The 16236-nt window shown below is 34.4% G+C and overlaps 1 protein-coding gene across 3 annotated transcripts in view; it reads right to left on the reverse strand.

The window, feature by feature from the left end:
* Nucleotides 1-1079: 1079 nt before the first annotated feature.
* LOC106123114 (ankyrin-3) overlaps nt 1080-16236 on the reverse strand; it is a 100714-nt gene continuing 85557 nt past the window's right edge. For 2 of the 3 annotated variants that reach the window (XM_013319256.1, XM_013319259.1), the window contains exons 18-35: nt 15485-15565; nt 15084-15261; nt 13220-13339; nt 12598-12705; nt 12214-12343; nt 10727-10915; nt 10192-10389; nt 9363-9517; nt 9031-9093; nt 8638-8764; nt 8193-8321; nt 7827-7919; nt 7341-7458; nt 7161-7264; nt 7017-7089; nt 4257-6935; nt 3969-4044; nt 1080-1633 (exon numbers count right to left, since the gene is read on the reverse strand). In XM_013319256.1, the coding sequence (XP_013174710.1) occupies nt 1603-1633; nt 3969-4044; nt 4257-6935; nt 7017-7089; nt 7161-7264; nt 7341-7458; nt 7827-7919; nt 8193-8321; nt 8638-8764; nt 9031-9093; nt 9363-9517; nt 10192-10389; nt 10727-10915; nt 12214-12343; nt 12598-12705; nt 13220-13339; nt 15084-15261; nt 15485-15565 (4652 nt within the window). In that variant the 3' untranslated portion in view covers nt 1080-1602. Of the gene's footprint in view, nt 1634-3215; nt 3621-3968; nt 4045-4256; nt 6936-7016; nt 7090-7160; nt 7265-7340; nt 7459-7826; nt 7920-8192; nt 8322-8637; nt 8765-9030; nt 9094-9362; nt 9518-10191; nt 10390-10726; nt 10916-12213; nt 12344-12597; nt 12706-13219; nt 13340-15083; nt 15262-15484; nt 15566-16236 lie in introns of those variants that run through there. The other variant, XM_013319257.1, reaches the window with a different exon arrangement.

The following is a 16236-nucleotide window of genomic DNA, read 5'->3' on the forward strand; positions in this document are numbered from 1 at the left end:
GGTTTAGAAAGGATATCTTCATCTTTATCCCTTTTTAAAACGTAATTTGCCAAAAAAAACTTATAAAAATATGTTTTTGAAGCAAACAATGAAACACAATTTTCGCAATATTTATTTATTACTAAAAAGCAATAAATAGGGTGAAGATAAACTCTATTAATAAATCAACAAAAGTTTATATTCAACTTTACACTTAAACATCATTATACATATATATTTGGCATCACAGTACTTTCAGAATTTAAAATATAGGGTCAATAAAATTTTATATATTTATGAATATAACTAATATGTCAATTAAATACAAAACTCATTCATTCTGTAGACGGCGAGACCCCTTTAAATATTTTTTAACAATTTTACCTCTATCTTTTAAGGTTGGCAACAATGATTTCGCGTAATTGATACTAGATGGTGTTCTTTCCCTTTTACACCTGTAGTATCGTGTATATGTTCGTCTCGCTTACTCTACATAGTCAATAATTCTAACCACCGTCAGAAACTCAATTTAACGCGATTTTCTTTCATTCATACAAAGTTACGAAATTAATGAAACACTAAATACTAAAGTTATTGCAAACATTATAAAGTGATTTAAAGACATTTACAACATATAGAGGATACAAAATTTAGTTTTAAATGTTAAATCGTAAGAACAAAGATATTAAAAACATTTTAATACAAAAAGAGCTTATTTTACTTCAGTGCAAGGGGATGTTGCGTGATACAAAGACTGTGTTACAGGATGTTACAAAAATCAAACATTTTTCAATCAGTCGCTATTCGGTGCTTTTTCGCAGCACATTTAGATGCGGAGCCAATTTTATACGTCGATAAAATGCGCATCCCGACTACGAAAATTGGAAGAAAAAGGGACGAAATAAATATACCATAATTTTAACTACATCAAATATTGTATGTAACTTATGCAATTGATTTTTATTTACATTATTCGGAAATAAGTCATATTTTTACCTATTTACTACGTTTGTTTCGAGATTTTTTATTAAACATTTTAATCGTCAAATTAATTAAGGTGCAATCTTTTATATTTTTGTAACATTGGGCAAATTTTTTATTATCCCAATAAGTAGACAAAATAGTAGTTATCAAGGTAAAAATATAACTTAAGAATAATGTAATTAATTGCCTTCAAGTATACATATGAGTTTGAACTTTTTATGACTTATATTTTAACAAAAAATAGTACCAAAAACTTGTACGCACCTATTCAATAACAAGTTTAGCATTCAGATATCACGTATTACTAAAGTAAAACCGTTTAAAAATAGCACATAGAAATAAAGGCCAGATTTTTAGCTGTCTAAAATATCTATTCTCATTCTAGAATATTCTACGCGGTCTATAATTCAGACTGGATTAAGTTTTTTAAACATTAATCAAAATCTATTTTATTTTAAAAATTGCATTAGCACTTTCATCAAACTTTGCCGGGTTTTTACGGATTGTAACATAGATATGTTACAAATGGTAAACATGACCTAAAATGCAAAGATTAAACACTTATTTTACTTTGCTACATCGACTATTTTTTGCAGTTATGTTCTAAATGTTGAAGCGTTGCTGCGTCCAAACTTAATTTCATGGGTTGCGCCGTAACTTTGAGAAGAATCTGGAACATAGTGGTTCAATAAATTAATATATTGCGGATTTATGATAAAGTTTTATTCTTATTTAAGGTAAGAATATTAATGAGTTTATTATTACCTGAAATTTGCAGCGTTTAAATAAAAAAAATGTTTCCAGAAAACCTTGCTAAATTACAAAAATACAGTAATGACCGGTGTCCTAAAAACACAAATAATGTGTGATGTAACATAAAAATGAATATGTAAATAAACTTACCCAAGGTTGTACGTGTTGTTATTTAGTGCATAGTGCATATCGTGAACTTTTCAAGTGCTTAGGGTACATAGAAATTTAACCTAACCCCCAAAACATCAAGTCAGTATGGTATTTTCTATATCCCATTTTTAATTTACCCAACCCTTCTTATTTCAAAATAATATATAAATAAAAAATAACATCTTTTATCAAGAAGGTATAACTTTACATTTATACTACAAATACAATTAAAAATAATATGGTTGCCTGAAATAAAAAAGAAACAAAATAGTGATCGAGAACATTTTATATAATATCTTATATATAACAACTTACATAGACACAAGCAATGCATGCGTGTTCACTATATAATATTGATTGTCGTGATTCTATTTGTAATTACAATTATGTTACAATTCAGATTCTTATACCAATTTCAATGTGACAATCTATAAAAACATTATGGCTTATGTCCTTTGTGACGAAAACAATGTTACAATAATTGACTACTGTAACAAAACTATATTGTGTGACATGTTACAAAGAATAAATAACCTAGCAGATCTATTAATGTTACAATTAAGCAAATGATTATTAAACATTAATAACAAAACGTTGATAAAAATATTTGCTGAAGAAAAAAAAACTGAGCTTAAAAAAATAACTATAGCCAATCATAAATGCTTTTATTAGTTTTTTTTTAAAAGGTTTCCAGTTGCAGTCTTGTCATATTTAGTGTTACAAAAATCTTTTAAAGAAAAAAATCTTCCCAATTCTTAAGATTATGAAACTGTAAACATATTTTGTACATAAAGCAATCTATTTAAACTAAAAACAATAAGTTATGCAACACAAAACACCGAAACTATTGCAAATATATTATATAAAGTTGGTTGATTATTTTTAATTGTATTAATCATTTATCAATATATTAGGAGAGCTATAAAATTTAAAAATATTGCAACATAAAAACAAAATCTAATGCCTAGTTTATATTATGCCAGTACAGTAGGACAGAAGCGCACAAAATCAGCGCTGGCATACACCTTGCATTATGTGAACTGACACTAGTTATCCAATAGTCCATGCCAATCCAGCGCCACTTACCTACTGTTCTGGAATAATGTAAACCAGTCATAATATGCAGGCAAGATATAAGACATGATTAACTTCAATTATATAATCTGTATAAATTATAAAACAATTAAAATTATTTGAAATAAAAATATTTGATTTAAAAAATAATATTAAAATAAAAGAATATATAAAAATGTAGATTTTTAATGTAATACTAATTCCACTGTTTGTCAAAATTATTAGGTCTATAAATAAAACATGCATTTATAGCACATTTAACTAAAATTAAATAGAGATTTATAAGGTCAAATATATAAATCGGAATATTATGCCAATTTTGTACTTAAATGTACAAAAGAAAGGCTTTAAATAAACAAAAACGTAAATATAAAGCTATATCCAATAGCTAATTTCACTGGAAGCTAAATAATATATTTATAAAACGATTATTTTGATTTAAATGACATTGCACAGAAAAAAAAGGTTAGATTTAATTTTTTAACCAGCTTCGTAGCACCATAAAATGATTGAGCACAAATTATTGCAAATATCTATTTTGTGGTTATACAAATCGAAATAATCGTTTTGTCATATTAACGTAAAAACATCAATAAATAATAAAACTAAATGATATCATACATCGTTCTGCGTTCGTGGTTCGTTCGCTGCATTATTTCTTCCTCTTAAGCTTCGGTATTCTGTAATTTTGTGCAGGTGGAGTTAGATGCAGGCAAAGTGTACTTCATATTTTTTCCTTAACTATTTATATAAAATCTATGAGATAACCCAAATAAATTCAATTTAAACGCATGTTTAAAATGAAAATTATGGAAAATAAATAAAATTCAATGTAAAAAGTGCTTTATGGCCGTAGCGAATACAATGCTGTATGCATTTGTGAATTAGTGATGTGCTGTAGCCATGTGAACGGTTATTTACAATTTAAAAATCTATGTGTTATGTTTCTTTCTCCAGTAACAGTAACCAAAATAATTAATTTTACCTTGTAATTAATTAATAATCATTAAAAATAATTGAACACATACCCTGAACTTTTCTTATGTGGAGAAGACTGCGCTTTTTCTGATTCCAGAAGTTTCGTCGATGAATCTTTCTTTACACCTAGAACATTTGAATTAGATTTTAAATTTAATTTTTTTTAGATTACTATACCACTTTTTTTGTCTTTAAGTGTACAACGTGCAAATTTCATTCCACTACGATGAATGAAGAATTTTTTTTTAAAAGATTTACAGACATCTACTACTAATAAATAACGCCGAGTAAAGAAATTATTTTGTTGTAAATTAATTTTGTTAAAAAATAAAACGTACCTTGGTCAAAAGCCCCGAGCGCAAAGTTTCCTACAGCCTCAAAACCGCTTGCCAGTTTATCAGCGCCACTTGAAACTGTGTTCATAACACTCTCTTCAGCACCCTTCAAGTCCTCCTTCACAGCATCTTTCGTCTCTCCCAGTCTCGCTCCGGCGTCTTCTAGACTATCCTTTGCGGATGCTTTAACATCCTCTAATTTGTTATCAGCAGATATTTGGAATCCTTCGAAAGTATTTTTAGCATCTCCGAACAACTCTTTAGAGTTATTTTCGACATTTTGTAGCGTATTTGAAGCACCACTGACGTATTCCTTCACTGATTCATCCAAGCTATCGAAAGTGTTACCCGCGGAGCTCTGGAAGCTGTGCAGCGTGTCCTGCGCGGAGTTCTCCAGGCTGGTGACGTCATCTCTCATGTCGGCGTACGTGTCCCGCGCCGAGCTCTGCACCTCCTCCCAGCTCTCTTTGGCGACGTTAGCCTTGTCCTTAGCTGCACTTTCGACTTTATCAAAAGTACTTAAGGTAGATTCTTGCAAGTTCTCGAAAGTCTGTTTCGATGTTTCTTGTAGATCATTATATTTATCACTTGCTGCATTTTGTACTGAAACGATCTCCTCCTTGCCCGATTCTTTTAATTGTTCGATTTTATTTGATACGTTGTTTTGTAAGTCGGATTTTTTGTTAGCGGTTGCGTTTGCTAGAGTTTCGCCAGATTTTTTTATCTCTTCTGTAGTTTGCACAGCCTCCTGCCATATCCTTTCCAGTTGACTCTTCGCTTCGCTTTGTACTTCATCTTTTGTATGCCTCAGACTGTCCAGTTTGTCCTCTACTGTGTTTTCCATTTCTTGCCTCTTGTCATCGAAGGCAGCTTTGATTTCGCCTGTCTTATCAACAAGGGCTTTTTCTGTTTCATCTTTTTTATTCCTTAACGCCTGTTCCACTTCAGCCTTCTTATCTTGAGTAGCTTCAACTACGTAATCAATATTTTCGCTTATTTCTACCTTTTTCTTTTTGAGATTTTGTTCAATGTTATCTTTTTTAGAAGATGCTTTTTGTATCAATTCGTCGGCAGTTTCCTTCGCCTCCGTTACCTTTTCTTTAGCCTTATCTTTTTGTTCCTTTGCCAACCTTTCTGCAGATTCCCTTCCTTCCGCAATTTTTTCATTTATTTCATCTTTTTTATCGGATGCCTGTTTGACTAGTTGTTCTGTATATTCTTGTGTTTCGGATGCCTTTTCTTTTATTTCGTTTTCAATTTTATCTTTCTCTCCGAAGATATTATGCACTAAACCGGTAAAAAAGTTTTTGCCTTCCTTCTTTTTCTTTTTAACTTCTGTTTCGATTTGATCTTTCTTTTCTCCAGCCTTTGTTTTAGTATCAGCGGCAGCTTTTTGTACTTTATCCTTGGCATTATTCATAGCATCATTAACATCATTCATCTTATCCTTCGTTTTATCTTTGGCGTTATTAACATTTGTTTTCAAATCGTTTTTAAGGTCTTGTACATTATTTTTAATATTTTCCTGTACATTATTCATGGTGTCATTTAAGTCTTTAGACTTTTCATTTGCTGCATTTCTTATGTTTGTTTCCAAGTCCTCTATTTTGTCTTGACTGGCAAGTCTCAGTTGTTCAGCTCTCTCTCGTGCTGCGAAATCAACTTCGTGAACTTTGTCTTCCAATTTACTTTTGGCGAGATTAGTTGTTTCGGCCAATTGGCTGAGAGTATCTTTGGTGGAAGACTTTGCGTTTTCGATTTCCGCTTCGATACTTGACTGAATTGTTTGTTTTTTATCCTTAACATCCTCGTTTAATTTATTTAATTGATCGTTCAGTGCATTTTCCGATTCCTTTGCTTTTTCATCGATTGAAGATTTCCATTCATCTCCCTTATCTTTCAAACGTTTCTTCAATGCATCAGTTTTCTCTATTAGATCTTCACTCGCTTCAATTGTTTGTTGTTTTATGACGTCTCTTTCTTCTCCTATCTTATTCAAGCCATCATTAATATTATTTTGTACTTTATCAGATAGATCATCCAGTTTCTCGTGTGCGGTAAAGTTTATCTGTTCAACTCTGTCTACTAAATTGGAAGTTTCGTCGTGTCGATGCTTCTGTCCCTTCTTGTACTTTCCTTCGCAGCATCCGGTGTAAAATTGGAATGGATCTGATGTCTTGCAGCAACCTGGTGTTTCTACAGGTTGCATGTTTTCGTATTGCTGGTACACTTCCTCTGTTATATCATGGAGACCTGGCGGCTGATCGTTTTCTTCGTCAACGATTAATTTTGTGGAATAAATATGACTGTCTAATTCATCCTCGTCTTTTATATGAGGTTTATGTTTGATATCTTTGAACATGTCGTCGACTTTTTCTAGTAAATCTTCGGTGATAAGTCTAGGCGCAGGTTTCGGTGGGGTTTTTTCTTTTTCTTTAGTTTCTCGTGGTTTGGGCTGTGGTTGCGGAGGCTCCGGTTTAGGGGATGATTCCTTAACGTCTTCGTCTTTGTCGTCGCTGTAGTTGAATACGTTTTTAACTTTGTCTGCTATACCACCGAAGAAGGAACCACCTTCTGGTTTCTTCTTGCCTTTCTCCAAGGTGTTCATCGGCGTTTTATCTTCGTCAGAATCAAACGTTGCCTTTGTTTTGTTCGAGTCTACATGCAAACTGCCACCGTTCACTGTAATAAAAGCAAATTGTTTTTTTTTTTATAATAATTAAAATAATATAATTATTTTATTGTTAAATATATTAATTTTACCTTGAGGCTTTGTATCCTTGTCTTCTTCATCACTTGTGGGATATTTCACATTTCCGTTGGTGATGATTTTGTCCTGAAAAGTCGAATTCGTTATAGTTTTTAGAAATTATATAATAATTAACATTTTTAAGTAAAAACTCTTACATGTCCATTGACCTGGTGACCCTGACCGGGCAACGAGGCGGGTCCCAAGCTGTTGTTGTGATCGCCCCAATGGAAACTCAATTCATCTTTTAGTGCATCAAAACCTGCAAAAATAAGAATTAATTATAAAATATGAATGAATTTAGTTCTGACTAACGAGGCAATGTAGTGTGCACTGACCGGACTGGTCTAGATTGAGGTAGTCAATCTGGCTCTTGGCTGCGCGCGGTGCGATGCGCTCGGGCAGCTCCACGTCCAGCACACACGCCGGAGTCTGAGACTGCTCGCCCTTCGCCACCTACAAAACACATGATTTATTACAAACCTACATCGTACTAATATTATAAATGTGAATGTTTAGAAGGATGGATGTTTGTTTGAAGGTATCTTCAGAAAGGCTGAACGGATCTCGATAAAATTTGGCATACTTATAGAACATAGTCTGGAAGAGCGCATAGGCTTATTTTTTTTAGTTCCGCGTGGACAGAGTCTCGGGAAATTGTATATAACGCTTCGGCGTAGAATACTGAAGCTCATGAGGTTTTTTGTTCCAATTATTTTCATCTCCGTTTTTTCCCGAAGAGAATAAAAGAGACAATACATGTTTATACAGATGTTTCTGCAGTGGAAACTCACTAGATATATTTGAAAACATTTTTATGGTACCTTCGGTTCATTCATGAAGTAGACTCTGCCGGCGGGACTCTCCTCGTGATGTTTGACGCGTACTGTGAACTCCACGCGGTTGTCTTTGAAAGCCTGCAAAATTTACTTTATTAACATAAGCATTTTTACTTTATCTACATATGAAAGCATATTTTATACAAACTTATTTATTTATTGCTTAAAAAAATACAAAGCGTCACGTAAAATACTGCAAAATTAATGAAATGTAGACATCTATGCAAAATTGGACAATAACTGAGAAAAGTGTTTATGGTCCTTTTGGAGCCGGATAAAATGAATATTTTCTTTTACTTCGCTAAATCAGTATTATAGTATTGTAAAATCTAGTAATTCTATGTTTGTTACCTCGAATGTGAACATGGGCTGACTGCCGGACTTGGTGACGGGCACCAGGTTGCCGGAGAACTCCAGGAACACCTCCTTGCCGTCCAGGAACCGGACCGCGGTAGAATGCGCTATCTCCGTGTAGTGCTCCTTTTATTAAAAAAAACAGTTGATATAAATAGTGTCAGGTATTATAATATCGCAAAGTGCTTCTGCAAATGTTCCTTATAGAAAAAGAAACACAATGGAAAAGGTTCAAAAATACGTCTAGCTTCCTTTTTCCCGTTTATTTTGTATCTTTCTTCTCTTTCTTATAACGAAAAGACAACAAGACGCGTTACTTGGAAATGTTACGTTCACCATCTTTGTCCAAATTTAACAGTAAAGCTTTTTTACATTGTTTATATATAATAGAATTATAAATTATTCAACTATAGTAAATAACAATACTAATTTATATACATACCTGCTTCAGAAGCGTATCATAAGCATATCTGTCAGTTATGTATAGTACGAGCAGTCTGCCTTCCAACGCATCAAGCCTCTTGCCCAGCACCACGATACGTACTTCGAATGGCACCAATAGCATTTCCCTATAATTACACACAAATATTTTAATACTCAAGAAGAAATTCAAAGATATGTGTGAAGTCAACCCGCACTTGGCCAGCGTGGTTGACTATGGCCTAATCACCCTTAACTTAGGGTAGGCTCCGAGTCCCTCAATGGGTACGTATAGTGAGCTGATGACGAATTTTAATACTAGGACCATAATTTCACACAATACTTAATAATCTGTATCCATGTTATTTTGGTGTTATTACTATTATAAAAGTATTGATAAGTACGTATTATCTACCTGTATAATTCTGTAGCCAGTTTTGTGGCGTCGCTTACATTTTGACAGTTCATCAACCAAAATCTGAAATAAATAATAAAATTACATTAAATTTAAAATAAAGCTCAAAATAATGTGTTATCTATCATTACATTATCTGTGCTCAATTTGTAATAGAGCCTATAAGAGCATCCTTACGAGCATGTGAAGATCCGGCTTCAAGGACCAAAAACCATTGAAAGTGCAGTACTTTGATATTAATGTATTGTTTATAGTTGACTTGTCACTAAAGCAATTATATAGTACGAAATAAGTTAAATAATATTGTCTATTGGTTGCAATGTGGTACAAACCTGGCGGACACAGTGGTGGTGAAGGACGCACAGTCCTCAGTGAGTGTGAGTGGTGTGGAGCCGGTGACGTCCTCCCACACAGCACGCGCCTGACCTCCCATGATGGAGCACAGCAGTCGAAGAGTTGCAGTCGACGCCTTATCGTGTACTGCGCCCTGAATAAAAAAAGTTTGGTGCCGAAACCCGGGAGAAGAATAATTGAACTATAGTGAATATATTAATATTGTGATTGTGTTACGAGAACATTGATCATTTAAAAATGTCTGAAACATTAAAAGTGTGTAAAAACGAGTGAGTAACAATGAACAGAGAATAGTGTGTTGTCCTTACTAATTATATTTGTTAAATCGTAGTGTGTTGTATATATGTTTTGTTAAGTTATCATCATAATTCTATAATAAACATTAAGTGAAGAGAACGATGCTTTTATTTTGAACAAAAGTTTGGTTCCTTTGAAGATAAATACATCATCTTAACTTATATTCGTCCTCGTAACCTTGGTTTTGTGTTATGTTCATCAATTAATATGTCCCCACTAGGATAGTATACGAGCCTTAACTTATGGATTTTTTTAATATTATAAGATGGCAAATGAGCGAGTGGCCATTTGAATTTGCCGAAACAGCGAAGCGACTGTTGCTCATAGACATCCACAGTTGTAGATGCGTTGCCTACTTTTAATCGACGGAGGAGGAGACATAGAAAAGAATATTTCTCTTTCCTATATCTCCCCGCCTCTGTTAAATCCACTTACGAATATATCCACGGTAATTATGAACTTTTTGTCAGATACAGGTAGCATCACAATGTTTTCATGTGGGAGGTGTACCTGGTGCGGCACCGGCAGCGGCACGGTGAGGGTGATGCTGCGGTGGAACTTGCGGCGGCGCGGCTCCACAGTGAGCACGGGGGAGACGGCGGCGTGACGCGGCAGCACGCGCCGGCACAGCTCGCCCGCCGCGCCGTGCGCCTGCAGACCCACGCGGATGCGCTTCGTCAGCGCCTGCGGGGGGAACAGCGCCTGCACCTGCGATACAACATAAAACTCATAATTATAACTTTATAAATAATGAGCCGGTTTTGGTTTGACTATTTTATTTTTCACCGGTATCTTTGTCTTATTAGATTTGATCAATTTTGACGAGTAATTTTTATGTTTTTAAAGCAATATTTATAAAAAAAATGTAAAAATAACAAATATAGTTAAAATCAAATATCTTATTGGCTCGGAATACCTGACGAATCGCTACTCAGATCTCATCTTTAGGTGTAATGGGGCTTAAAAGGAAGAAGGAAGAGATGTCCTGACCTTGGGCCGCTAAGATTGCAGATAATATTTGAAAATATTGTGATATTTGTGTTACCTGTGGTATGTGGGCGCTGGAGACGGTGCCGCCCTCAGGTCCGATGACGTGCACCTCCTGGCGGACACGCGACACCACGGCCAGGTAGTGCGGGAAGTCGCACGTCACGACACGCGTCACGCGCTCCCCGCTCTCCCCCACCGCCTCGCCGCTAGGACCGTACTCCTGACGCTCGCGCGCTAGAGCTTCCTGTCAAAACATTTTCGTATCTATTATTTACACTTTAGAGTTGCTATTGGCTAAATAACACAATCAGAAAGTATAAATCTTACTAATAAATGCGAATATTTGGATGTAAGGAGGGATGTTTGTTAAAATGTATCCGCAGCATAGTTTCATAGATTTCGATGAAATTTGGCATAAATGTAGAACATCTGGAAGAACACTTAGGATACAAGTAAAGTTTTTTTTTAATCCCATGGACGGTGTCACAGGCTGCAGCTAGTGGTTACTAAAAAGTTCCTAGGTGATTAATTCAGTAAAATCTGGACAAAGGTGTAAGCAGTAAGATTCTGCTTATGGCAGTGAGTGGACGTTGGATTACAATTATATAATTTTGGAAGTCTGCTAAAGTCCAAAGCATTTGAAAAATCAATAAAGATGATTGAAAAGGAAGAGAACGGTAAAGAAAGTCAATCTGCAAAACAAATTACAGATTTTAAAGGTAAATATTCTATACAAAATAATAATTGTTCATATCTGCTGACCTTACTATTCAGATATAACAAGTACATCATCGCATTGAGCTATAATTAGTTAATTTTGGAACGTCCTATTTTCAGTTTATTGCGAATGAAGTAAATAATTTCACCTCAAACGCACAGAATTAGGCACGACCTTACAACGTACTCCGCGGTACAGAGTTTGTAAACAATATTACAAAAGCATGAGCTAATATTGTATTTTAGTTTCATACTATAATATTACTAAGTAAAGTATTATACTTGGAGCAATGTTTCATTACAATGCAACACTAAGGCATCTCCTTAGTGACTATAACGAATTTAAGTGTGGAAGATGTCTATTTCACCTTTAATACAACTTTACTAATATTATAAATTGGAATGTTCGGACGGATGGATGTTTGTTACAAGTTATCTGAATGGATCTCGCTGAAATTTGGGATACACATAGAACATAGTCTGGAAAACACAGGCTATTTTTTATTTATTTTTTTATTTTGCGCGGACGGAGTCGCGGTTGAGAATTAGTATCAAATGAACAAACGTTTCTACTTTTACTTTCTATATTTTTAGCCAAAATTAAGGCGAAAAGCGAAACTTATCGCCTTCACAACTACTGTATGATTCGTTTGAGACTCAGAAACATAACAAGAGATGAACTTATAGTTAACAGTAATGAATCATCTTACTAATCTTACTAATATTATAAATGCGAATGTTTGGATGAATTTGGTATAGAACATAGTCTGGAAGAAGACATAGCCATAGCGGACGGAGTCGCGGACGACATTATAAGAGGCGCACCTGTATGATGGGGTTGTCGTTGTTGTGCAGGTAGTGATCCTGCCACGTGTCGCCCGTCTCAGAGCGCAGCACCACGATCTCGCGCTCCTTGCAACACGCGGTGAATATCGGCACCTCGATTATCACTGGCCTGTAAATAGCCATTTTAGTCAATTTCTACAACTAACAAATTCAATATCAATTAAAAAATATATGGACGTTATTGAATATTAAAAGTTGTATGTTAGTTATTTAAACGATTAATATTAGCAAGAAACATAAGTTAAAAAGTTAATAATATTGTTTTTTTTAAACATTGTAGGTATTTTTTTCTATTCAATCTTTTCATAGCTGCACTTATAAGATTACCTCATTTAAGTTCAAATTTAACGTAGTATAACTTACGCTAAAAACTTAGCACCCTGTGGCTGCAGTTCAAGCAGTCTGGAGGCCAGGGCTTCACCCTCCATCAGTGGAGGCGGCGCTGCGGCGGGCGCTCGACGGGTTGCGGCACTACAAAATAATAATGAATAAAAGTTTCCCACGTGAAAAAGTATTAAATCGTTATAAAAAAGGCATAAATTTGTTATTTTTTTTAATTGCATAATAGAATTATGTTACTAAGCAATGTATGCATATGAGTTCTGTGAACAAAACCCAAATAAACAATGTGTCATCGGGCACGGTCCCAAAATTTATTTTCAATTTGGGAAATGAGTCAACTGTATACATACTATTTCATTATATCACACTGCAATTATTATTACACGACTAAGTTCACTTTTACTATTAAAAAAATGAATAAAACACAAAATTAAAGATATCAAACATCGTCATTTAGATGTACACTTTTCTCTCTTTAATACAGAGATAATCGTAGTAAATGCGAAAGTTTTGATGGATGGATGGATGTTTGATAAAAAGTATATTCAGAACGGTTGTATGGTTCACGCAGAAATTTGGCGCAAATCTGTAAGATAGTCTGGAAGAAGAGTCGCGTTCGACAGCTAGTTTATCATAATCTTACCGGCATGTAACTCTAGTGGGCGCGGCGCAGGCTGCTGGGGGCACAATGATGCGCACTCCACCACGTCTCTTTGCCTTCATAGCACCTCCACGAGCGTCCACCACAAACGACACCAGGAACCTACGAACAATAAACTTTATTTGTATACGGTAAGAACTAATCGGAATTAAATCTTAAGCGAGAGAGAGAACGAGATACATTTTGTTCTCTGTCATGTAACGAAATGAACGTGACGTGTCCTTGAAATCTTATTTATTGCCCTATGTCCTTATCCTATTTTCAAATCAATAAATAATATTTAAATTATGTCCTTTAGTGTATAAATCTGCACTCAGAGATAAAATTAACGACTGTGGGTAAGACAGTTACAATAAAACAATACAACTATTGCATTTATACTTAAAATCTGTATTCCAAGTTGGTAATAGTTTTAAGTAAACAAATATAATATTCCTGAGCACGTCTGTAACACGTGTACTGAGTGAATCTTAACTAATGCATTGAGTGAATCAATTGAATATCCTGACACTATTGTAACTCACTAAAACACGTCACTCAATACGAGTATATCGTAACCTTGACATGAGATGATCAAAAATAACCATATTGACTGTAGTTTTAAAAAGTAGATGCCGTCCTCGATACTTTAAAATGTAAGAATCTGTAGTAAATTATATCAGTGAAAAATTATCTTGTTTCATTGAAAAATTCATTAAAAAAAATTAATGAATTTTTCAAGCGAGTTTTAAATATTGGTGAGTCATACTGTTTACTAAGACTATATAAATATTAAATTACATCTGGTTTACTAAAACCACAGTACAGCAACTTGACAAAGTAACACGATATACAGGGTTATTGGTAATTAGACGTATTCCTGTTAGGTGATAGGGGGTGACTATTTGCGATAATTTTAACTCCAATACATATTATGCAAAAGTGAATCATTATTAAGTTATCATGTCTTTTAGCTTTTTTTTTTGCAAAAAAAGTTAAAAAATGCTAATATTCTAATATTTTTTTTAATAATACTTCAAGTATTATTTAAAAAAATGAATTGTGAATAACCCTATATTAGAAGAGTGAAAACAGAAGACTCAAATTAACGGTAATATGGTCAGACAATTTTACAAAGACAAATTTACTCAAGAACACTCCTTCACCTTTTTATTAAAAAAAAAATCAATCAAAGCATATCGATATTTTTGTTGAATTGTGCATCACTAGACTTAAGTGCGAACTTAGAATGCAATGATCACATCACTACACCTTAAAAGGCACGTGCAACGTAATCATTTTACAGAATCATTACAAGCATTTTGCTGATGTCATTGCAAGTGGCGCAACACTCGGATGACATCACCTGACTTTCAGACCATTGTACATTCGGCTCTTCCTGGTTAACCTTAGATCCGGTCATTTTGTTATTATTGTTTGAGATCATACAAAAAAATGTATTACATTGTTAAACGCATATAAATAATTGTTTTTTTTTTTAATTCATAGACTTTTACTGATGTAAATTAATTTTCAAATACTTGTATTAAATTCTTGTGTCCCTTTACTCGTCCAGTTTCCAAGAAGTCCTTGAGGTGTCCGAGCGCAGATGGCGCTTATCCTGAACCTCGTTTAAGAGTAATAAGGCTCGAGGACTCAGGAGCTTGGGTTCGGGCTGTTAGAAGTCCTTGTCTAAGGTCCTAGCCGCCAAGTAGACTTGCTCGGGGTAAATACGAGTGTTAAGGTTCATTTCTTAAGCTGGAATCGTTAGAACAATGATCGTCAGTCAAATCAGAGCGAGACAAACGTATGTGAATACAATGTTTGTCTTGTTCTGATACGACTGCTAGTACAAAATAACCCTTACCCGATGTCGACAGGCTGTCGTTCAATCGTGGCGACTTTCTTATCATTGTTGCTGGGCCATAGATGTCCGTCAGCCACGGTGTGGTCTGCAGCAAGCGGCCTCGCGCGCTGCAACGTGCCCGCCTCGCTCGCCATGTACCGATATTGTTGTTGCTGTTGGATAGGACACTCCACTTCGCCTGCAAAAATAACAAATGTTCAGTAGCTGAAAGAGATGCGTACAGAAAATGGCAATATATGACAATTTATTTCGACAATCAAAGGTAAGGCTAAGTAATTCGGTGACACAAACGCAATAAACTAAATCACACCGTGATTCAGTCTTGACTTGAAAAGAGTGATGAAATTTCTACTTTAAATTATTGATAAACGGGATAATATACAAATTAATAAACATCTTACCTCCTTCGTCTTCCGAATCGCTCATGAATGTGTCTTGCATGAGCTCTGGAGCAGCCACGCGGTACTTTCCTTCCAATCCACCTGGAACAAGAGAAATCGGAACATTACTTATTTATCTAAGGAAATAGGAAGACTTCTATATCACAGTTTAATTTACTCCCATTTTTGGTGTACTTGAACCACGTTTCCAAAGACAGAGTCTTAAATTGAGTTCCTATACAAATTTAGGCTTTCACAAAATATGATGTCAGGCGGAAAAGACTATCAGTAAGTCTTTGAAATTTACAATCATGTTAAGGTAACCAACAAGTTTTATCCAAGGTAAGTAACTTCACTTACTTAAAAAAATATAATCTATACTTATATCAGTTTCATTCAATTTAGTTTTTTTTTGGTGTCGTAAGTGATACCTTGAATAGGCTATCAATTGAATAACGATGTCGGTACTTATGAATCAATTAAATTGACATCTTTGACTTGGCTTTATTAATGGAAATTAACAATTATACGTTGAACTTTATTTTTGACCTGTATTATAATGATATGAAATTTAGTACAAGACATGTGGTTTCGTACATTAGTTGGAAGAAGATTAACCTTAAAGTCATAAAATAATACAGTCATCATCCCCGTGTTATAACCCCACTCACGTAGGATCAGAGCAGATTGTCGTCTTCCATATCGATTTAAAAGATCGTACGATACTTAATTACCAATTGAAAAATAATAAAAAGACTTAATTAAGTAAACTT

The sequence above is a fragment of the Papilio xuthus genome, unplaced genomic scaffold (assembly GCF_000836235.2).
Source record: "Papilio xuthus unplaced genomic scaffold, Pxut_1.1 DF826159.1, whole genome shotgun sequence".
In the NCBI taxonomy this organism is placed as follows: Eukaryota; Metazoa; Arthropoda; class Insecta; order Lepidoptera; family Papilionidae; genus Papilio; species Papilio xuthus.